The following is a 20953-nucleotide window of genomic DNA, read 5'->3' on the forward strand; positions in this document are numbered from 1 at the left end:
TGGTCCTATGGCGGTTGCACGGACTTTGCAGTCGATGAGTCGTCAACGCCAACCGCTCGTGCGGGATATTGGTTTGAGTGGGATGTAATCTTGGGCGGGGGGGGGGGGGGGGGGGGGGGTAGGAAGGCTGGGTTGGGAGGGAGGCGGAGCGGGGATGTCAGTTAAGCTTTCGTGTGTCTGTTTTCATATAGACTTTGCTCTTTTTTTTTTTTTTTTTTTTTACCCCCGGCAGGGGCGGCGGATTTGGATGGGGCAGGTGGTGAACGAGCGACCTCGGGGGATAACTATGGATGGTCTGGCTGGGGAAGGGGGGTGGTTTGTTTGTGTTGTTGCTACCTAGTTGGGAATTGGGAACAGGCGGGAGCGATCTTGTGCGTATGAAATCAAGGAGGCAGGCAGGCAGGCGAGGAGTTGTAGGAAGGGAAGGGGGGGGCGAGATTTATTTGATGGACCTTCGTGTCTCTGGTTGTCTCGTTCTTTTTGGGGTTCTGCTGGCTATGACCGATATGACTGACACTTGAAAAAACCTCGGCTTCTTGTTTCTTTTTTTGGCTCTCGGCCCGCGCGGTGGTTAACCTTGCATATTTTCTCTTTTGACGTACGTCGGTGCCCGTGACCAGTTGCTGTTTACGGTTGTGATTGTTGGGATACCAGCGTGGGGGCGTGGGTTGGAACGCCTCCCTGGGAGGCTGGCTAGCCTGTTTGGACTACCGATGACCGAGGCTGGGTCTGGGGAGTGTCATGGGGGAGATAGGATGTCTCAGGGAGGGTGATGGAAAACTGTGATAGGTATGGAGGTGTGGTATGGAATATTGGTCTTTGGTTTTTGAGTGATTGTTTGGGATATTAGTTTCCGATTGAGTTTGGGGGGTGCCATGTGATGCCGTGGGTGGGTTATGCTCAGGTGTGAGACGTCAACGAAAATGCCTATAAACAAGTAGGGAGTTGGGTAAAATACAACCGCGTTTCCATTAAGATAGGTGAAGCTGAATAAATCCCAGGGCTCAGACCACTGCTGTTGGACACCGACGCGGCATGCTGTTAGTTACGGTAAGATATGTACCTGGTTAGTTAGCTGAGCTCAGCATCGGTCTCGGTGGCAGCCCCGGCTGTAACCGCTGTGCGCAGTGGGGGGTAGCGGGCCTGGACCGGTGGACCGCTCGGTTTTGACCCCCGCTCCGCAATCGGTGGCCGGACCGAGCAAAAATTCCCATGACTGGGTAGTCACTTCCGTGAGGGAGCCTAATCGGGCGGGCACCTTGAAACTTAAGTTAAACACCCCCCCGACTGCGAGACCAAGCGATTGTGAGTTTGGTTACCTCCTGATTTAGCATCACAAAGCTTGAGAGAAAATCGACAAAAAAAGGAACAAAACTGTTAACCAAGAGCGAGTTGAAAGTGAGACAACCGTCAACCATCAACCATCAACCACCAATCACCAACCGTCAACATGGCACAATCCGAGTCCTTCGTCATCAAAACCCCCTGCTCAAGCGCCAACATTGGCCCTGGCTTCGATGTCATCGGCCTAGCGCTGTCCATGTACCTGGAGCTGCACGTCACCATCGACCGGTCCAAGGCCAAGTCCGACCAACCGCTCAACTGCCGCATCACGTATGAGGGAGAGGGCGAGGGCACCGATGAGATTAGCCTCGACCCGCAAGTCAACCTCATCACTCGCGTCGCCCTGTACGTGCTACGATGCCACGGCCAACGGAGCTTCCCCGCCGAGACCCACGTCCACATCAAGAACCCCATCCCGCTGGGTCGGGGCCTGGGTTCGTCTGGGGCGGCCGTCGTGGCGGGGGTGATTCTGGGGAAGGAGTGCGGTGGGCTGCATGATCTCACACCCGAGAGGTTGTTTGATTTTTGTTTGATGATTGGTGAGTGGTTGTGGTTACACCCCGTCCATGCGACCGGTCCCCTTGCCTGGCAACTGACACGGAATAGAACGCCACCCGGATAATGTTGGCGCTGCTCTCTTCGGCGGCTTTGTGGGCACTTACCTCAAGCCTCTCACACCCGAAGACGTGGCCCGCGTGGAGATCCCTCTGAGCGAAGTGCTCCCCTCGCCAGCTGGCGGCGTCGACACTGGCGCGAAGCCACCCTCGCCGCCGCACGGCATCGGCCACCACATCAAGTTCCCCTGGGCCCCCGAGATCAAGGCCGTCGCCATCATCCCCGAGTTTGAGGTCCCCACAGCCAAGGCGCGCGAGGTGCTCCCGTCGCAATACCCCCGACCAGACGTGGTACGTTATCTCTCTCCTTCTCTCTCCCCCCCTCTCTCAAAATATCCCGCCGTGAGCGTGATGAAAGAAAACCCACCCAGCAACTGACAACAAAACAACACGCAGACGTTCAACCTGCAGCGAATCGCGCTCCTGCCCGTAGCACTCGGCCAGTCGCCCCCGGACCCGGAGCTCATCTACCTGGCGATGCAGGACAAGCTGCACCAGCCGTACCGGCAGACGCTGATCCCGGGGCTGACCGAGATCGTCGAGTCCATGACCCCCGGGACGCAGCCGGGCCTGCTGGGCGTGTGCCTGTCCGGCGCCGGGCCGACCATCCTCGCGCTCGCGACCGGCAACTTTGCCGAGATCGCCGACCGCATCATCGCCAAGTTTGGGGAGAACAAGATCGTCTGTAATTGGAAGCTGCTGGAGCCCGCCGAGGGGACGACTGTGACAAGGGCGTAGACGGGCGGTCGGTTGGTCGGTCGGTTGGACGTGGGAAATAAATAGAAATACAATTGTGATACCCCGTTGCCGAGGTTTTGTTTCTGGTGTAGCTGTTTGTAATGTTTGCTATCAAACCATCACCCACCCGTGAAGTGGTTTGTGTTGTTGTTGACAGCGGCAGGAACCCCTGAATGCCAGGGGGGATGGGTGCCCTGCAAACAGCCTGCAGCGGAGGCCTGCATGGATCGCCGCAACAACGTGGAAGCCATGGCCGATGTCCTCTTGCCCCGTGCCTTCACTGCGACCTCCCGTGGGTCTCGGCCAAGCACAGGACTTCCAGTGAGCTGACCCCAGCAACCAGCCAATCACCGCCCTTCGCATCGAGCCACCCACCAAAATCCCCCGGGCAGCCCCGAACAACCAGCCCTGTGTGTACCCGCCTTGGCTCCACGCCGCTGCCCACGGTTCATCCGAAATCGTGCCACCTTCGGGCCAACGTCGAACGGTCATGCTAGGCACCGCCGACCCCAATTGGCTGCGGCCGTGTAAGCCGCGGCTTGGGGACGGCGGGATGGGATGCTTTCTGTGCGGTTTGGCATCATATTTCGTTGGAAGACCCAATCCTTCCGCTTCGTGACTCCAGCTTGGGAGATTGCGGCCGGATCGCGGATGGAGGCGACGAGCATCTTTCGGGAGGGGACGGGGCCTGGGTTTGGGCCGTGGCTCGATTATGACTGGAGTTGGTCGACTTGGTCATCGGGTGTGAAGAGGGATGGGGACTGCGGCGGGAGATGTCGGTTGGGGATGGTGGTTGGGTGGTGTGTAAGGCCGTGATAAATAGAAGAGTCCATCTCGTGGTGTGTTGTCCGTATCACCAGCATCAACATCCATATCAAACTAAGCCAGCCTATTACCGGCATACAAATCTCCCCTACGTTGTATCATCACACAGCAACCCGCCACTCAACCTCGTCTCAGTCAAGACTCCTAGAGTTTTGAGTCTCACCCCTAAACACCACCAAACACCAAGCAACCCCCTTAAACCCCATCAAGATGCCCGCTCGTACCACCCGCCCCCTCCTCCAAACCCTCGCCCGCCAACTCCAACAACAGGGCATTCAACGACAGCGGCAACAATTCTCCATCATGCACAACCTGCGCACAATCGCCCGCTCCTTCGAACCACACCCCTTCCAGCGTCTGCCCATGGCCAGCAGGCCGGCGCCGGCTGACTGGAGCCGCCTGGTGCGAAGAGCCGGAGGGCAGGCTGTCGTGTACGTTTTGTTTTCGCTTCCTCTCTTCGTGTTTCCCCCCTTTTCCATTCCCTTCACCCCTCCGTCTCCGCTTCCACGACTAGCCTCACCCGACGTGAAACCACCACCAACCACGCGTTCCACCTCACCTTTCTACAGCCGTTCCAACACAGCCGTTCCAACACAGCCCAAATCAACAAACAAAAGCACAGCAGATACCCGGTACTAACTCCATGACGAACCCACAGATTCTTCCCCGCCGGCCTCCTGATGCTGGGCTGGCCATACGCCGCCGCCGCCATGCTCGACGGGAAGGTCTAAGACACGGCACGGCAGGTACAGAGGAATGGGGAAGTTGTCACGGCTGAGGCACAGAGAGATCACCTACATATGTCTCACATTTCCTTTTGTTGGCGTTGGTGGGGCTTGGGTACAATACCCGGGGGTGTGGGCGGGGGCATATTTTTCTGGGGAGGGTATGTTTAGAGGATCATCGTTCCTGGTACATACATACATAATACAGTTATATAGACCGGCATCTGCGGTGATATGAATGCTAAATGGTTACGAGGGTTGGGAATAAAGGTATCTAGATATATAGTAAGTACTATGTATGTGCTTGAAACCACGTGCTTGTTGTAGAGCGCTAGATAAAATCTGATATAAGTCTTGTTTCATGAAATGTAATGTGTCGCTTGCTGAACAGAACGGACGCTGCCGAGACAATATGAGCCACCCCTAAAACCCCCGAACGCCTTAATAGGACTGTAGCACATCATGCGGACGGCGGCGCTGGGGCTGTCTGCGTCGTTGGAGCTGTCTGCGTCGTTGGAGCTGCCTGCGGTGCTGGAGCTGTCTGTGGCGCAGGAACTGTCTGTGGTGCTGGAACCATCTGCGGCGCTGGAACTGTCTGCGGCGGTGGAGCGGTCTGCAGAACCGGCTCCGGCGATGGGGAAGCTACTATTGGCGGCGCGGGCACTGCGTGCGGCGAGCCACCCGGCTTCCGCGCGTGGACGACATAGCTTGAAGCTGTCAGCAACGAGACCAAGAGGGGGGGATAAAGAAAACACTCACTAGGGCCAATAAGCATGCAAATTCCGGCTTTTGATCTCCTTTCTCACGTCCACCAGGAACACCTGCACCTGCTCCGCCGACCAGTTGAGCCCCTTCCCAAACAGCCTCGTCACCATCCCGCTCAGCCCATACAGCAGGTTCTCCATCTCGAACGCCCCGATGAGCTTGAGCCGCTGGTCCTTGGCCCACGGGCTGCAGGGCATCTTGTAGATGACCTCGGTGACGTCGTCGAAGCCGCGGTCCTCGAACCAGCCCTTCCACCGTGTCGGGTCGTCGATGGGTGTGCCGAATACTAGCGTGCTATCATATATGGCGTCCGATAACTTGCGCAGCGCGCTGTCCTCGGGCAGCGTGTTGTCGTCGCACCTCAGAAGGCCCGTCACGCAATGGAATTCGAGGTAGCCGCCGGGTTTGAGATGCCTGCGGCGGTCAGCGGGCTGCGTAAAATAACTATTGTCGGCGTCCCTACGTGTAAGCCTGGTCGATCAGCCGAGGCCAGTCCCGGATGGAGAGTATGAGGTCGCGAGCAAAGATGAAATCGAATGAATTCTGTTTCCACGCCCACTCCTGCTCAATGTCGTCGAGCTCGAAATGGCAATTTGGCGGCACCCTGAGTTTGTCAGCGCGAGTGTGCTATCGAGCGTCACGCCAGGTTGAGCTCACCATTCTGGTTGTGTCGCAGCAATGTCAACCCCGATTACCTAGCACCAGTTAGATCTTTGGACAGGAAAGCCTCGGAACGCCACTCGTACATCAGCGGAAGGGTACATATCCGCAACGTCGATCGACCATATGCCTGAGACACGTTAATCTCGCATCCAAGCCACCGGGTTTGCTGCGCATAACGCCCAGTGTGAATAACGACTTACCTGTCCCGCAACCCAGATCCAAAATCTTCTGAGGGTTCTCTCCAATCGGGGCGATGAAGCGCTTCTTTTCGAGCAAAGCGTAGTACTTGGCGTGACACATGTCTAACCTCCGAAGTCAGCCACCTCGTTCGCCCCAACACAGGTTTGCACAATCTCGAGGGAGAACTCAGGGGCCGTCCCCCAGGCCCGCGCATTTTTGAGGGGTAAAAAACTCTGAAAATACTGACCGATCCTGTCCAATTCTACATCGTCCATCGGCATTCCGTACTCTAGCTCGGGTTAGCTACCGCTGTCGCGCCCGCCGCTCCAGGAAACGAACAAACACACCTTCTTTGCCGTACACGGCATACACCCGCCCATCCTCCACCTTGCCTCGCAGCACCGAGGACGTGATCGAAGTCATTGAGCTCCCGGAACTCGCAACCTCGGCGCCCTATGAGACGAGCGACGTCTTAGTTAGTCTGTTGGCAATTTCCCCAATGCCCTAGGGGCCGGATACAACACCCACCTCATCATCAACGCTCGCGTTGTCCCATTGCTGTCGCGCCGGTCAGTTATGCTGGCGACACAAATAGATAGGGAAGGCATTTCGACCCGTGATGGCCGTGTGAACTCACATCATCCGCTTGGATGATATTATCCGGCGTCTGCTGGGGCTGGTCCGCCATGGCGTTCGATTAGATGCGGGAATCGCGGCGGCAATCCGTGGATTAACAGACGGATGAGGCGGACGTCAACCTGAGGGGGATGTCAAATGTCGAATTGCGGAGAGCCGGCCGACGTTCGAACGAAAGAACAATGGAGCTCTCCCCTTCTTGGCGTTCCCGAGAGGGTGCCACTGTCCACATTTGTCCTAGGCTGATCCCGTTCCGCCGTGGGTTTCTGGGGGATCATGGCCCACACCGCCAACAGGGAAACAAGACGGCAACTCCACGGGTACCCCTTGGCTGATTGGGTCACAGCAGAGAAAACAGGTCTCACTTGTGTCCCCTGGAAGTATTTGCTGGCTCCGCTTGCCTCGTGTGTGCGCGCCCGTCCGCACGGTTAGGAAGGGCACGGTTGGTAAAGAGGGCCAAGCCGAGGTTCCATCGTCCGAAAGCGAGGAAATGAACAATGAGACAGACTTATCCAGTCTTGTCGCTGCCCGCAGACCAAGTTCGTCGGCGGCGCCAAATCAGCAGCCACTATCGGCTTTCGGGTCAAGGTCGACGCCACGAGATGCTCCAATGCGGGTGCTGATTTGGCAGCATATGCGTGCTGCGCGACAACGAACGGAACAGCAACTCAAACGCCTCTCGAGCGTCTCCACACGAGGTCACACCGCATGAAAGTGGCTGGCAGAGCCGACTAGTCGGGATTTTCGCTTTGGGTTCGATGTCTCGTTTTAGTGTAGTTTTAGTGGAGTGGCCTTCCAGGTTTTCCCTTCCTCTTTACAAATCGCTTCGCCCCGAGGCGCACCCGGAACTAAGTTGGACTTGCCCGCGAGTTAGCGTGGGGTTGGGAGCCCCGAGCCCCCATGTGCAAAGGCAGAAAGGTGTTGGAGGGGGAGGTGGGATTTCATGCCCTCCCCACCCAACGGACATGCGCGATAAGACGTCCGTCGACAAGGTTGCCACCCGGAAAGCCAATGGCTCGATCCCGTGGTTGGTGGGCTTCAGGTTCGTCTAGCCGAGACGTGTCAACGTGCGTGGGCCCGTCCAGCGAACTTGCTGGTCTGCGGGGTTTCCGGGACTTTGGTTGACGAAGCCCGGGAAGGCGGCGCCATTCCTTCCTGCAAGGAAAGCCCAAGAGTCATGAAAGTCGCCGGGCCGCCCCGGGACTGACGCGGACGAACGCCAAAGGTAACAGCCGAAGCGTTTTCCTAGCTCGTTTTGTCTGAGAAGATGTCGAGAGCTGGGGTTGCCCACACGGGTTCTTGATGTCTTGGCCGTCTTGGCCTGCTAGGTCGACCACCGGCCCCAGCCCGGTGAACGAAATCGTGATATGGGATTGAAGCAGGCCCTGGTCGCTTTAGCTGCTGCTCCATAACCATATCAGTCTGAGGTGTCCTGCTCCGCTCACTACCCCTCAATCCACGGCATCGAGGACTCGGAGACCACGCTTCCTTTCTCCTCAACATCGTCTAGAATACCCTTGAGCCACCCAACATGGACGACACAAGCTCAGCCTTGAGAGCCGCCGAGGAGCTCGTCGAGGCCCTCAAGAGCCTTCCCCAGGCAAACCATGCCCAGCATTTGGCCCTCCTTGAGCGTGTCGATAAGGTGCGCACGCTGCTCGAAACGCCGTACGATGTGATCGAGAGGCACCAGGAGATCATGTGCACCTCCGGTTGCATGTACACTCTGATCACGACTGGCGCCATCAAGAAAATTCCGGATGAAGGCACGATCACGGCCGAAAAGCTCGCGACGGAAATGGATATGGACGTCTCGGCCATCCAGCGGTTGATGCGCGTGGCCGTAGTCGCCGGCTTCTTTCGCGAGACGGCGGCCGACACGTACGCGCACAACGCCCTGTCGCAAGCGTTCCAACTGCACGCCCAGGGCCCCTTCTTTGTCCTTTGCATGGAGTTCAACAAGATGTGTATGGCGCTTCCCGACTATTTCAGGACTCACAAGCCGGAGGAGATCTACGACCTGAAGAAGTCGCCCTACTGCTTCAGCATCGGCAAGGAGGGAAAGACCTACTACGAAGCCATCGACGAAAACCCCGAGCAGCGGCTCATTTGGAACTCCTGCCTCCAGATCATCGAGAAGAACATGCCGATCACGGGCATGTTCCCGTGGGAAACTGTCAAGGAGAACGTGGAGAAGGAACCAGAGAGGCCGTTTTTCGTCGACATCGCCGGCGGGCGTGGCCAGGCTCTATTGAAGCTCCAGGAGGAGGTCCCGGGGGCCTATGGCGGCAAGCTGATCCTGCAGGATCTCCCCATCGTCCTCGACTCGTTGAAGCCGGAGGAGATTCCCAACATCGAGGCGATGCCGTACGATATTTTTACCCCTCAGCCAGTCAAGAGTGAGCCCCCCCAATTGCCGCTGCTATTTTCCTGTGACAAATCAGTCAACTAACCGTGGCCAAGACGCGCACGTTTACTTTATGCGGCGACTCCTTCACGACTTTTACCCCTCTGTCTGCATTGACATCCTCAAGAACACCGTCTCGGCCATGGGCCCGGATTCGCGCCTGATTGTTTGCGATATGCTGGTGCCGGAGGTGGTGCAACCAGGCCATCTAAAGGAGCTATACTGGCTCGATTTGAACTTGATGTCCATCACCGGAAAGGAGAAGACGATGGATGAGTTCAACCAGATGTTTGATGCGGCCGGCCTGGAGCTAGTCAAGGTGTGGCCGTCGGAGATCGGTGCTACGGTGCAGCTCGAGACCCGCCTGAAGCGTTCGTAGACTGGAGATCTAGGTAGGTAGAGAAGAAAGACACCGAGTATTTAGGTAGAACGGGCAGGCGGAAATTCCATGATCATTGAGCGAGCTTCGGTCAACTCTAGCGTTGACCTCTCCAAGTCGTCGTGTGACACCGATACCTGCGCCTCCAATTCTGAGGACGGCGGTTCCGGACCAATAATGTATTTCCTTTTGACGAAAATAAGTTCGACACGTTTTTGAAATTTTTTACCTAGGTACTGGCTGAGGCTGTTCTGGTCGCACCTGCTGGGCGCGTTCAAGATTGCCCCGCGGCGCTGCCAATAGCTCTGTGCCTATCGATAAGCGGGAGCTCGAGTGAAATGGCCCGTGCTCCATCTTTTTACCCCTTGCTGGACCCACACAGCAACTCCGAGCAGCCGCCAATGATGCGCCCGCGCGACGACGCACCGCTTTCAGTCCAAAGAACGCGTCGTGATTTTGAGGCTTGAAGCAAACAGGATCCCGAGGACAATCGACTACAAGCAGCAACCGCCGCTGGACAGCCCTGCAAGTGGCAAACATTTGAGATATCCGCGCCCGGATTTACGATTCTATTTTAGCACCACACACGCGGGGATTCATCCACGTAGCCTAAAGAATAGGGAGCAAATCTCATATCCGAACCACGAATAGAGGCAGAGACGACACCCCTCCATATCGATTGAGCGAGGGTCTTGGCCGGCGGAAGGAACTGGGTATCGACCAGCGTCAACACCTCAGCTACTGCATGTCGAAGCGGTAATCTTTAGTCGAGCTCGAGCAAAAAGATGGCCGACACGCTGCACAATGTGCCTATTGTGCTGGACAACGGGTCCGGCACCATACGGGCCGGTTTCGCAGGAGAAGACGTGCCAAAATGCCACTTCCCGTCATGGGTAGGCAGACCGAAGCATCTGCGGGTGCTGGCCGGCGCGTTGGAGGGCGAGGTATTCATCGGCCAAAAGGCGGCAACCGAGCTGCGCGGGCTGCTCAAGATTCGGTATCCGCTGGAGCACGGCATTGTCACGGACTGGGACGACATGGAGAAGATCTGGGCATATGTGTACGATGAAGGACTCAAGACCCTCAGTGAAGAGGTAAGATCCCTGTCGAACCTTGGGGGTAAGGTAGACATACAGAGGCTAACACCCCGCAGCACCCCGTCCTTCTCACCGAACCACCCCTCAACCCGCGCTCCAACCGCGACACTGCCGCCCAGATCCTGTTCGAGACCTTCAACGTACCGGCCCTCTACACCTCCATCCAAGCCGTCCTCTCATTGTATGCCAGCGGCCGGACAACCGGCGTGGTGTTGGACGCAGGCGACGGCGTGTCGCATGCCGTACCCGTATTCCAAGGGTTTACCGTGCCTAATAGCATCCGGAGGATTGACGTGGCGGGGCGGGATGTGACCGAGTATCTGCAAACCTTGCTCCGCAAGAGCGGCTACGTTTTCCACACGAGCGCCGAGAAGGAGGTGGTGCGGCTGATAAAGGAGGCGACCACTTACGTGGCCAGGGACCCCCGCAAGGAAGAGAAGGAGTGGGCGGCGGGCAAACTAGACCAGGGGAAGGTCGCGGAGTACGTGTTGCCAGACGGGAACAAGCTCAAGGTATATGCCACGACGTATTCCTTTTCATTACGCCTCCAATTTATTGACATGGACGCTTCCAGATCGGCGCAGAACGCTTCCGCGCGCCAGAAATCCTCTTCAACCCCGAGATCATCGGCCTCGAGTACCCCGGCGTGCACCAGATCGTCGTCGACTCGATCAACCGGACGGATCTCGACCTGCGGAAGGACCTGTACGCCAACATTGTGCTGTCCGGCGGTAGCACCCTCACCAAGGGCTTCGGCGACCGCCTGCTATCCGAGGTGCAGCGGGTCGCCGTCAAGGACATGAGGATAAAGATCTTTGCGCCGCCGGAGCGCAAGTACTCGACCTGGATCGGCGGCAGCATTCTCGCTGGGCTGAGCACGTTCAGAAAGGTTTGTTATATGGTTATTCATTCTCACCGTGATCTATTGCTAATGTGTTGTTTGATAGATGTGGGTCCGCATTGAGGACTGGCACGAGAACCCCGATATCATCCACACCAAATTCACATAAGATACTCCACGATAGGAGAATCGAGATGTAATAATAGGGCCGCCGGCTAGACATGACTTCAGATGAAGACGAGAAGACCTGCTGAGGATGTCTCCGCCGATAATGTGCGAATCACAAATGGGGATATATAGCGCGTGAGGGGCGCAAGTGTGGAACGAGGCGTACCCGCGGTGACAATAATGTGCGAAGTTATGGTGGATGAAGTTTGGGGGGTGATCGTATGGTGGTCGAGGCAACCGGGGCGTCGAGGGGGAGGCTATATTGAGAGCAGCCTACCGTGAGCGTTTTAGAGAAAACGAATGATACCCAGTTTTGATTGAAGGAGTCTCCAAAACGGCACAGGAAACAAGTTGTCACTCTTCGCGTTCTGCGAACTCGAGATCAAAACGAACGAATTATGCCATAACCATCGTCGCAGTGGGGGGGGTATATTGATTCGTACAAGAACACTAGGCCATCAAAAACAAACTCCTATCCCGCCCTCGATGATGAATGAGAGAGGCGCATTCCATCCTTCAGCATCCTAAGCAACCACCCTTTTTTTTTCCCCATTCCATGTCATAACCCTTGTTGCCCTCGCCTCGAGAATCACCATCCGTTACCAATAAATACCCTTTCCGCCCTACCAAAACGCCTTGCTCGCAAGAAACAACAAAAGAAAGAAGACCGAAAGAAGAGAGCGACCCAACAACCAAGCAATCTCACAAACAAGCTCACCGCCCGGCGCTCTTCACGCGCCCCCAAAGCCCCGCCAGCGACGACGAAGCCGACGAGCGCGCACTGCCCTCGGTGCTCGCAGAGTCACGACGGCCGAGCGCCTCACCAGCATCATCCACCCCAGCATCCTTGGCCACAGCCGCCGCCGAAGAAGAAGAATAGAAGACGTTCCCGGCCCCGCCGCGCCCGACGTGCCCCACCATGGCCGTGGCCGTCGCGGACTCGCGGCGCGCGAGCTCGTCCTCGTCGAACGCGAGCGCGGGCGCCGCGCGGGCGTTGCCGGCTCCGCCGCGGCCCGAGTAGAAGCGCCGCGTGCTGCTGGTTGTGGAGGTTGTGGCGGTGGTGGTGGTGGAGGGTGTGGGCACGCCGCTGGGGGAGGTCGTTGCCGGCGCCCGGAAGAAGTTGCCTAGCCCCCCGCGCCCGGAGTGCGTGTAGCTGTTCTGGGGCACCGTTGGGTGCGGCTCGGTGATGGTGTAGAGGGAGGGCATCTTGATGTTGGTTATTGGTTGTTGTGGGGGTGTTTGTTTGTTTGGTGGGGTTGGTGGGTTGGAGGGTTGGAGGGTGTGTGGTGTGTGGTGTGTGGTGTTGAGGTGCGTACGTCGGGTTGTGGTTTGGTGAACGTTGCAATTAACGAGCTCGACACTTATAAGCTGGTGGTACTGAAATCTTGAAGTTGAGATCAAAGTTTGTGTAACTTGAGAAAGGTGGTTGAGGCAACACTGGTCGACTTCGTGGGAAAACCTGGAGCAAGGAGAATTGACTTATATAAAAAACCAGGATGGTGTGTGTTGTAAGTGGTGCCAGTCCCTCAAGCGCCGAGAGCCAAACAGCTCCATCCAAACATAGCTCCAGCTCCAGCACGAGCTCTGGGCAGGATGCCGCATGACCACGGTGCCTTGCCCTTGAATCGCGCAATGCATCCTTCCTTCCCGCCCCTCTGTCTCGATGTACCGAGGACAATGGAAGGTCTCATGCACGCTCCAACGCGGGGCACTTGCCCAGCCGAGCGGCTCTCCAAGGCACAACGCTGCCACCCAAAATTCGTCGACAAAATGGGGCGCAAGCACCTGGCACGCCTGGGCAAGACTCGTGGCGGTGGCTGGCAACAACGCAGCAAACAGCGAGAGCCTAACTGAAAGAAACTTCTTTTTTCACTGATCCACGCCATCCTGAATGGCGTCAGCAACTCTCTTGGCTGCGATCGAGTGGTTCCAGTTGGGGACATTGAATTTGATGCCGAGACTCCAGCCAGGGCTTTTCCGTTAGCTGATGAAAACTCAGGGGTGGTCACGCGGTGGGCCCGAGTCTAATTTGTTACGCAATCGTTTGCACCCCGCCCAGGTACCCTTCTGCTGTGGTTTCAAGCCATTCGCGACTTTCAGCGGTCTTGGCGCCAACTCTGGCAGCTGCAAGGCACGGTGCCGGCGGCGTCGTTCTGAAAAACTTGTGCAACCACGCTCGCAATTGCAGCCGACGAGACAAGGGTCAAGACTTGGCTTTTTGCACCACCTGCAGCCGGCTCACGTCAGGGCTCTCCGAACTGTCTGCAAGCGATTGCGCCAAAGAGGGCGGTTGCGTCTCGCCCCAGGCTCGGTGCTGACCTGAAAGTCTTGGACTTGGCATCAGAATCTTCAGGCCTCGTGAGCTACAGACAAGACTTCCGCACCAAGGCGTCGTGAGGGAAGGTGGAACGTTGTCCAACAAAAGCGCCAATTATTATTCCTCGGTAAGCCGGCCGGCCAGCCCCAGTCAAGTGATGAACAGCAACCCCAGATTTTCAGGGATCACGGGGCTGCTGGTCCTTGTCGACTTTGGCGGTTCGAAGTTCGTTCTCCGTAGCAGTGCAGGTGCGTGTCCTGATACGGAAAGCCGTAGCCGAGAGTTTTGTGCTTCTCCAACTGGGCCTCAACTCGGGGGAGCTTCGCACTTGCTCACGGGGTTCGCCCGAAACACCAGTCTCCCTGCTTCGAGGCGGTCACCTGCCGGGCGAGACAAGAGCATGGCTTGGCCGTCTTGCAGTGCACCGCCGGATGCCGAGAGCGATCGCTTGATGTCCTTGGCAATGGCCAAGCCCTTCAGCCCTGCAGCCCTGTTCCAGCTCAGCTTTTCAACCCCTTGAAGTTTCGATCGAAATCGCCCTCGAAATCACGATCTTCACTTCGACAATCCCTCCGCTGTAGATTGTACACAGATTATTGCGCGGGTTTGAGGCATTTGATCCTCCCTGACTCCCTTCTCTGCCTCCTCCCCCCTCTCTCTCTTTCCAGTGTCCGGCCGCCGTTGCCGCTACCACCTACCGTGCGCAGTATGTCAGACGCCAAAAAGCCGTTTTCCACGGAGATACCGTGGCCTCGAGAGCTGCTGTGCTACGTTCCATAAGGATTGGACTGCCCGGGTCTAAGACGGAGATGTTTCGCTGACGATGGGGCCTCGGACCTGGACTCACCGATATAAACGCTCTGCTTCATCAATATGCCGAGGAAAACCTGTTCTTGATACCCCTGATGAGGCTAGCTTGGCGGGGTTTTTGAGTATCAAGACGTGGCTGGGCACGTTGCTTCCCGGACGGCCCGCCCCGAAGGAAGTCCGGAGGTTGCTCGCGGTAGGATGTCTAAAATGTAGGACCTTTGCCCTTGCGTGATGGGGACCTTGCTCGGGCCAGCAACGGTTTGCTCCTCATCTTAATCCACCCAGTTCGTATCCGTGCCTATTACACGTTGTAACCCGGGCATAGGGAAAGGAGGAGGTTTGAGCCCGGAGTTTACTGGACCGGGAAGGGGATAACAAAAAAAGGAAGGTAGAGAAAACAGAAAAGAAGGTGACGAAAAGAGGGGAAAGAAAACGACAGAGTAAAAATAAGTCAAAGAAGGAGGTAAAAGGTAAGGAAAACAGACAACTGTAAAAAGAATAAAAATGTAAGAACAGATACCCCAAACTGCAATCATGGACCACGGGGCCTGGCCACCGTCAAGGGCATCAAAAGTTCACTCTCTGTAAGGAATGATTCAGACTAGTCGGCACGGTAGGTAACCGTCTAGAAACAATAGTGCCTGTTTGATGTCCGAAACTGCCTCGCTTCCAACGTTTCGAAGCGTCGGCCACTCACCTGCTAGTTGCACGTCCTATCTTTGGAGAAAACAATCCCGATCTCTAATGTACAAGCATCGGAGTATATTATAGAGTATCTCGCACAAAGCGTGACATAGATGGAGAGTCTCGAGGCGTGGAATTGGAATTGTGATGATGAGGATACGGGAATCCTTGTTACAACATCGGAATTCTTTCGCCGTGTTGCTTCTCTCGCTCACGCCCGGTTTCCGTGGAAGGATTAGGAGAAGCCTCTAAACAACTAGTAGACCCTAGAAAAATAAGGGAGTAGTAAAATATTGTACTTATATCGAAGACGGTAAGGACATTGCTAGCTAGGAGCGCAACCAACCACCTTAAAGAAATCTTGCATTTTCCTGAATAATCCTCTCGCTTTTACTCTCGTGAAGGCGGCATTATGGAGGTGCATGGAACGTATATGAAGCTGAAATTGGCAGAGATGTAATTGTGGTTTGTGCCATGGGCGTGAAGCTGGGAATTGCTGGTTCTGTTCGGCCTCCCAATCCGAAAATACCTAAACCATTTCTACCCATCATCACCTCCATTGTAAGCCAACATGAACAGATTCCATTTCCGCAGACCACAAATCATCAACACTCTAAAGCCTATGCACTGCTCATTCCCCCATATTCACCAAGTCCCCAACTCCGCAACGCAGCGCATGATCAAGGGGTATATTATTCTTTACATCCAGATGTACTCGACACACTCACCACACACACACGTCTCTCTATGTGAATAGGTAGGTAGGCACACCTACGGGGAATCTCCACAACAAAACACCTCTGCCCGCAAGATCCCGTCAAAAACATGCGACATCATCGGGAGCGGGAAAGAACAGCGGCAGAAAAGTAAAAACCAGAACCAACACGACCGAAAAGTAAAACATGAATCATAAATATCCGAGCACAACCCCGTCTTCACCGGCCGGTTGTTAGAAGAGGAATCCATGATAGCCCAGCAGAGCAGAAGCGAGAACCCAAGGCCCCAACCCAGCCAGGCCAGCAGACCAGATTCGGACCGGGCGATGCCCAGATGCCAAGGTATAAATAAAGCTCATAACCCTCCCCCATCCGTCCTCATCTAAACACCCCTAAACATCCTCACCACCAAGAACCAGACGGCCCCCAAGAACTTGAACGCCGACAGACCGGCAACCGACCAAAGCACAACACTCAGGTAGATATTCGCGCGGTCGCTCTTGATCTCCTCCTCGGTCTGGCCGTTGTCGGGGACGATCTTGTCGACGCCAGCCGTCGAGAGCACGACGGCGGCGAGGGCGAAGTTCATGATCATCCACAGCAGGACGACGACGGTGCGGACGCCGCGGTAGTAGTCCATCTGCTTCTCGTCGAGCTGGCTCGGGGTGAGCGGCTTGGACTCCTTGACGGGCTTGCGGGCGAAGACGCCGAGCTCGCGCTCGTACTGCGCGTTCAGGTCGCCCTCGTCCGGCAGGTCCGTCTTGCCCTGCCCGTCCTTGGTGTTGACCGAGGGGAGCGCGTCCGGCTTGTCGTCGCCCTTGGTGCCCCACGAGATGTCGTGCGTGTTGCAGAAGGCGTACACGTTGAGCACGTTGGTGTAGGTCGGCGAGAGGAGCATGTACTGGATGAGCGAGGTGAACATGTGCCAGGGGTCGAACATGAGCAGGGACGCGATCAGCCAGATGCCGTAGGTCGACATGACGGAGACGATGAGCGTGTAGAAGACCTTGTTTTTGAAGAGCGAGTCGATGCTGAAGCCGTTGGTGTTGAGGTCCGTGATGATGGCGGTGACGGCGATGTAAATGGCAGCGAACATGAGGTAGCTGAAGGGGGAAATCTGTTAGCGCACTGCTGTCGAAGTCGGGTGAGGTTTTGCCCTGGGAAACTTACATGAAAAGAATTGCCCAGAAAACAACCATGGCCATGTAGTATGGGCCTGACCCAGCTGGCCGGTTGCCCATCGACAAGACGAAGCAGGTCATCAGAGATACGCCGTACAGCCAAGTGAACACCACACTAAGAATTCGCCCGACGTCGCCCAGCAGGTTTTCGTCGCCCAGGCTTGTTGTCAGGATTTTGAATACGAGGAAGAAGTTACCGATAGCAAACCAGGCGAAGACCATGTTGATTGTGTTGAAGACGAACTCGATGAAGAAGGCAATCTTGCGGAAGAAGGAGTGGTCGGACCGGAAGAACTGATGGAAGTGGACGATGGCGTAGATGGCGGCGAAGAAGGAACCGTTCAGCCAGCGACGGCGCTGGAGAATCAGCTCGGTCGCCGTGTCCGGCACATCGGTCTCGCCCGTGGCCGACTTGACGTACTGCAGGATCCAGTGGCAGTTGCGCTTGGTGACGAGCTCGAAGCAGAGGATACGATCCTCGGCGAGGTACATGTTGGCCGTGAAGATGCCTGCGTTGGCGCCGTGCATCTTCTCACCGGCGAAGTACTTCTCCAACGGACCTTGACCGTTCTTGTCGTTCTGGAGGGCGACATAGCGGTAGGCGGAGAAGGCACCGGGCAAAACGGAGATGAAGCCGAATGCCGACTCCAGGGGCTTGTCCAGGATGTTACTCATCTTATACTCGAAATTTTGCGTCGCAACCAGCGGGTTGAGCAGGTTCTTGCCGCCCGTGCCTGTACTTGATTAGCGATATTCTTTTAGAGTCGAGGATAACGTAACGTACCCAACATAGCCTTGATTTCACCACAGGCACCAGCGCACATGGGCTCGAGGTCGAAGGCCTTCCACAGGTGGTAAATCGAGCTGCCACCGGGCTTGGTACCGGCGTCGATCAGCACGCAAATGTTGGGGTCCAGAACGCGGCCAAAGGCCTGGAAGAACCAACGATGCGAGTTGATCTTCTTCTGGTTCTTCTCCTTCAAGCAGAACAGCATCTGCACGGGCTGCTGCTTGGGGATGAGCTGGACGACGTCGTTCTTGATGACCATGCCGACCTGAGACGTGTACTCGTAAATATGGGCCGTGACGTCCTTGTTGTTGACCTGCTGCTTGCCGATACCCTCCTGGTACACACCCATACCAGCCAACAGCGCTCTCGTCCTGGGGTTGATCTTGGCACGACCGTCGCTGACGACGCACACGACGATCTTCTTCCAGGCGTCCTTGCCCCACGTCTTGCTCTCGGCCCGCTTGCACATGTACTCGACGTTCTTGAGCACGCCGATCATGGTGCGCGCAAACAAAATCTCGTCTTCGTTGTACATGGTCACGACGATGAACAGTTCTGTGTGGCGGGGCTTGCTGAAGAGCTTTTGCCGGAGGGTGAAGTTCTCCTCGTAGAACTCGGAGGGATCGCATGTCGCGGCCGTGTAGCGCATGTGGGTGAACTCGTCGCGCTCGCCGTGGGGCAGTTGGTTTAGCAGTTTTGGGGGGATCGGACAGTCGAGCACCAAGTTTCCGCGGTACAACAGCACCTGCTTTACCGTCTTCCATCTCTTGATCCCGCCGGCGTTCGCCTTCGGCTTCTGGGCGTTGTCGTGGTAAGGGTCGCTTGCGCCAACCTGAGAGTCATTATGCGTCAACATCGGCCGGCTGTCGTCCTCATAGAACGGTGTCGCGTTGTCGAACCCCGGTTGATGGGCGCCATGGTTTGGCTCATATGGTTGGTTGTAATACGCATCATGATGCGCCTCGGGGTTCACCGAGTAGCCCCCGAGGTTGTCTACGGATTGCTGGTCGCTTCATCAGCTTCAGGTCACATAGTAACCTTACCCCGAACAAACTATACTCACTGCTGTTTGCATCTGTAATGCGTCGCCAGGGCTGAACCTCCCAGGGCCTTGTGGTGGTAGATCCAATTGCGAGTGGCCGTACGGGTTGTCCTCGAGATGGTAGCCGTGCTGAAGTGGATGCCCCGGGGAAGGGGTCCTGTGCACCCGGTTCTCCATGGGGTGACTCTCGTAATAGTCGTCGTCTGCATGGCGGAAAACGGTTAGCTCATGGCTCCCCAGGAATCCGGCAGGAACAGAATTCCTCCTGTTGCGGGCCAACGCGCGACAGACCAAAGGTGGTGAAGGTGGGCCAAGAAATCCGTGCCGGTCTCAGACCAACACTTGAAGTCCGAATGGGATAGTCCACTTGCTCCTTTGCGCCAGGCAAAAGGAATAAAGTTGCGGCACAAGCAAAGCTTCTGTAAGAATGGGTATGGTCTGGGCCGCAGGCCGGAGGACGAAGGAAACGAAGACGCCAGTAAAAACGGCCTCTTGGGCAGGTAGGGAGGTTGAAAGAATGTGTGTTACGAGTGTGAGGAACGCGGATTCAAGGGGGAAAAGCGACCCGAAACGGCAAGTCGCCTGGCTCGTGATGAAGCCGGCCCACAAACAAAACTCGGCGCTCGTGAAAGGAAATGTAGGTCGGATCGGATGAAAGGAGATGTCCACTTGCCTAATCGATTATACGACATGGTTGCTTAGTGCTCACGGAGCCGACTGACTGAAACACGACGACGGGCTGGGTATCTATCGAAGAAATGCGCCAAACGGCCCAACTGCAAAATGCAAAGACACAACCTGTAAATGCTCGGTTGGGGATGTCCGCGCTCTGTCCAACGAAGAAGGAAGAGATTCCCGATTCGGACGGCTTATGGTGTCTCAGACTGTCAAATGCCAGGGAGCTGCCCGTTTGTCCCGGCGTTGGAATGTAAGAGTGTCGTTGTGGATGTGGATGTGGTGGGTGTGGGTGTGGGTGCGGGTTGGATGTATCAAAGTCGCCGCCGTTGCTTGGCTCTCTCTGCCTTGTCGCAGCCGCGCGGCCGCAGTCTGACAACCCGAGGAGTCGTTGATCGGTTGGCTGTGTTTCGAGGCGCCTCCTTTTTGCGCGCGGCCTTCTTCTGTGCGTCTCGCTCGGATTTGTTCCTTTGTTATGGAGGTATGGTATGGTATGTGGGCAACGTTCTTCGTAGGTATCGACCACGGGACTGCACCGCAGACAACGCTCCCTATGCGCCGGGCTTTGTTAGGCCGTCTCTCGATCGGTCGGTTTGCGGCGGGTTCGGGGTTGGTTTGCAAGCGCTGGGCTATGCTTTGGCGCTGTCGCAACGGGTTGACTGGCGAGGAGAGTCGAACAGCTGGACAAAAGTCGCGGTTTCAGCCTGTCGATTTTCCAACCAGGAGTCGGCAGCTCGATGGACGGCAAGCAGGGATCCTGAGGGGCCCGGCGAATGAAGGGGCGGTGCTTGCCGGGAAGATGGCAGGTTGATCGTGGTGTTTCAGTGCTCGATTGGGGCAGGTGGTGACGTCGCACGGCCTACGGCACTGTTCATTGGGTGTGGGGGTGTCCTTCAGGGGGGCGGTATCAGAGCCAAAAAGCCTGTTCGGTTGCTGTGGGGTTTTTGGGTCCGAACTTTGTGTTTTGCTGCCCACCAAAGATCGACAAATATTGAATTTCTCAGATTCTCAGATGCGGCAATGCGGGGGAATTCGTCAATTTGACAACCACCCCAAAGCCACAAAGGAGTCGGGCTGGCAGCTGACGGAACAGAGGAAGACGGTCAGTTATTGATAATTACTGTCTAATATTAAACCTATGTTCGCCCAGCACAAGGCGGTGCGCCTTGGAAACCACGGAAACGGCTCGCTAAGCCGCATGGCCCACTGCCATTGTCTCTTCCACCCAAGATCCCGGGCACGCCAAGGTACTTCTAAAATGTTTAGGGGTCTTGGGGGATATCAAGATGCCGATTGCCGTCAACGGTCGCAGGGCAAGATCTGGGGGCATGTTATCGAGCCTACAATTAAGTAAGT

General features: G+C 56.3%; 9 protein-coding genes across 9 annotated transcripts; 6 read left to right on the forward strand and 3 right to left on the reverse strand.

Moving 5' to 3' along the window:
* The first annotated feature begins 208 nt into the window (after positions 1 to 208).
* On the forward strand, positions 209 to 975 carry B0H64DRAFT_390470 (uncharacterized protein). Its single transcript, XM_062803405.1, has one exon. It carries the CDS (start codon positions 291 to 293, stop codon positions 519 to 521), a length of 231 nt encoding a protein of 76 aa, XP_062660353.1. The 5' UTR covers positions 209 to 290; the 3' UTR covers positions 522 to 975.
* Positions 976 to 1223: 248 nt separating this feature from the next.
* On the forward strand, positions 1224 to 3030 carry B0H64DRAFT_390474 (GHMP kinase). Its single transcript, XM_062803406.1, has 3 exons — positions 1224 to 1883; positions 1951 to 2249; positions 2355 to 3030. The coding sequence occupies exons 1-3, from the start codon at positions 1451 to 1453 to the stop codon at positions 2694 to 2696; spliced, it is 1074 nt and encodes a 357-aa protein (XP_062660354.1). The 5' UTR covers positions 1224 to 1450; the 3' UTR covers positions 2697 to 3030.
* Positions 3031 to 3731: 701 nt separating this feature from the next.
* B0H64DRAFT_440340 (uncharacterized protein) lies at positions 3732 to 4252 on the forward strand (the record flags this gene model as incomplete). The annotated part of the gene is made up of 2 exons (XM_062806480.1): positions 3732 to 3952; positions 4180 to 4252. 2 exons carry the CDS (start codon positions 3732 to 3734, stop codon positions 4250 to 4252), a joined length of 294 nt encoding a protein of 97 aa, XP_062660355.1.
* Positions 4253 to 5004: 752 nt separating this feature from the next.
* Positions 5005 to 6542, reverse strand: B0H64DRAFT_416117 (S-adenosyl-L-methionine-dependent methyltransferase; the record flags this gene model as incomplete). Its single annotated transcript, XM_062805139.1, has 9 exons — positions 5005 to 5425; positions 5475 to 5615; positions 5669 to 5706; positions 5758 to 5801; positions 5875 to 5976; positions 6102 to 6143; positions 6202 to 6307; positions 6383 to 6412; positions 6492 to 6542. 9 exons carry the CDS (start codon positions 6540 to 6542, stop codon positions 5005 to 5007), a joined length of 975 nt encoding a protein of 324 aa, XP_062660356.1.
* A 913-nt stretch (positions 6543 to 7455) lies between these two features.
* On the forward strand, positions 7456 to 9276 carry B0H64DRAFT_416118 (S-adenosyl-L-methionine-dependent methyltransferase; the record flags this gene model as incomplete). The annotated part of the gene is made up of 3 exons (XM_062805140.1): positions 7456 to 7521; positions 8001 to 8882; positions 8935 to 9276. 3 exons carry the CDS (start codon positions 7456 to 7458, stop codon positions 9274 to 9276), a joined length of 1290 nt encoding a protein of 429 aa, XP_062660357.1.
* A 395-nt stretch (positions 9277 to 9671) lies between these two features.
* B0H64DRAFT_390490 (Actin2-like protein) lies at positions 9672 to 11704 on the forward strand. The gene is made up of 4 exons (XM_062803407.1): positions 9672 to 10370; positions 10430 to 10885; positions 10948 to 11262; positions 11321 to 11704. The coding sequence occupies exons 1-4, from the start codon at positions 10062 to 10064 to the stop codon at positions 11381 to 11383; spliced, it is 1143 nt and encodes a 380-aa protein (XP_062660358.1). The 5' UTR covers positions 9672 to 10061; the 3' UTR covers positions 11384 to 11704.
* A 36-nt stretch (positions 11705 to 11740) lies between these two features.
* On the reverse strand, positions 11741 to 12748 carry B0H64DRAFT_110836 (uncharacterized protein). The gene has a single exon (XM_062797791.1). It carries the CDS (start codon positions 12586 to 12588, stop codon positions 12097 to 12099), a length of 492 nt encoding a protein of 163 aa, XP_062660359.1. The 5' UTR covers positions 12589 to 12748; the 3' UTR covers positions 11741 to 12096.
* A 3370-nt stretch (positions 12749 to 16118) lies between these two features.
* On the reverse strand, positions 16119 to 19412 carry B0H64DRAFT_111139 (chitin synthase I). The gene is made up of 4 exons (XM_062797794.1): positions 18944 to 19412; positions 17875 to 18883; positions 17080 to 17824; positions 16119 to 17012 (listed from the first exon to the last, which is right to left on the reverse strand). The coding sequence occupies exons 1-4, from the start codon at positions 19097 to 19099 to the stop codon at positions 16292 to 16294; spliced, it is 2631 nt and encodes an 876-aa protein (XP_062660360.1). The 5' UTR covers positions 19100 to 19412; the 3' UTR covers positions 16119 to 16291.
* On the forward strand, positions 19413 to 20654 carry B0H64DRAFT_111138 (uncharacterized protein). The gene has a single exon (XM_062797793.1). The coding sequence runs from the start codon at positions 19727 to 19729 to the stop codon at positions 20372 to 20374; it is 648 nt and encodes a 215-aa protein (XP_062660361.1). The 5' UTR covers positions 19413 to 19726; the 3' UTR covers positions 20375 to 20654.
* The last annotated feature ends 299 nt before the right edge of the window (positions 20655 to 20953 follow it).

The sequence above is a fragment of the Chaetomium fimeti genome, assembly GCF_033439085.1.
Source record: "Chaetomium fimeti strain CBS 168.71 chromosome Unknown B0H64scaffold_3, whole genome shotgun sequence".
Lineage (NCBI taxonomy): Eukaryota > Fungi > Ascomycota > Sordariomycetes > Sordariales > Chaetomiaceae > Chaetomium > Chaetomium fimeti.

What these genes read in the sequence shown, in the direction of transcription:
- B0H64DRAFT_390470 (XM_062803405.1), top strand. Translation starts at nt 291, where the DNA reads ATGGTCTGGCTGGGGAAGGGGGGTGGTTTGTTTGTGTTGTTGCTACCT.
- B0H64DRAFT_390474 (XM_062803406.1), top strand. Translation starts at nt 1,451, where the DNA reads ATGGCACAATCCGAGTCCTTCGTCATCAAAACCCCCTGCTCAAGCGCC. An exon ending in TGATTTTTGTTTGATGATTG is followed by an intron (nt 1,884 to 1,950) that starts GTGAGTGGTTGT and finishes GACACGGAATAG; the next exon opens with AACGCCACCCGGATAATGTT. An exon ending in AATACCCCCGACCAGACGTG is followed by an intron (nt 2,250 to 2,354) that starts GTACGTTATCTC and finishes AACAACACGCAG; the next exon opens with ACGTTCAACCTGCAGCGAAT.
- B0H64DRAFT_390490 (XM_062803407.1), top strand. Translation starts at nt 10,062, where the DNA reads ATGGCCGACACGCTGCACAATGTGCCTATTGTGCTGGACAACGGGTCC. An exon ending in TCAAGACCCTCAGTGAAGAG is followed by an intron (nt 10,371 to 10,429) that starts GTAAGATCCCTG and finishes AACACCCCGCAG; the next exon opens with CACCCCGTCCTTCTCACCGA. An exon ending in GGCTGAGCACGTTCAGAAAG is followed by an intron (nt 11,263 to 11,320) that starts GTTTGTTATATG and finishes GTTGTTTGATAG; the next exon opens with ATGTGGGTCCGCATTGAGGA.
- B0H64DRAFT_110836 (XM_062797791.1), bottom strand. Translation starts at nt 12,588, where the DNA reads ATGCCCTCCCTCTACACCATCACCGAGCCGCACCCAACGGTGCCCCAG.
- B0H64DRAFT_111139 (XM_062797794.1), bottom strand. Translation starts at nt 19,099, where the DNA reads ATGGAGAACCGGGTGCACAGGACCCCTTCCCCGGGGCATCCACTTCAG. An exon ending in CATTACAGATGCAAACAGCA is followed by an intron (nt 18,884 to 18,943) that starts GTGAGTATAGTT and finishes TGAAGCGACCAG; the next exon opens with CAATCCGTAGACAACCTCGG. An exon ending in TTCTGGGCAATTCTTTTCAT is followed by an intron (nt 17,013 to 17,079) that starts GTAAGTTTCCCA and finishes TTCCCCCTTCAG; the next exon opens with CTACCTCATGTTCGCTGCCA.
- B0H64DRAFT_111138 (XM_062797793.1), top strand. Translation starts at nt 19,727, where the DNA reads ATGCTCGGTTGGGGATGTCCGCGCTCTGTCCAACGAAGAAGGAAGAGA.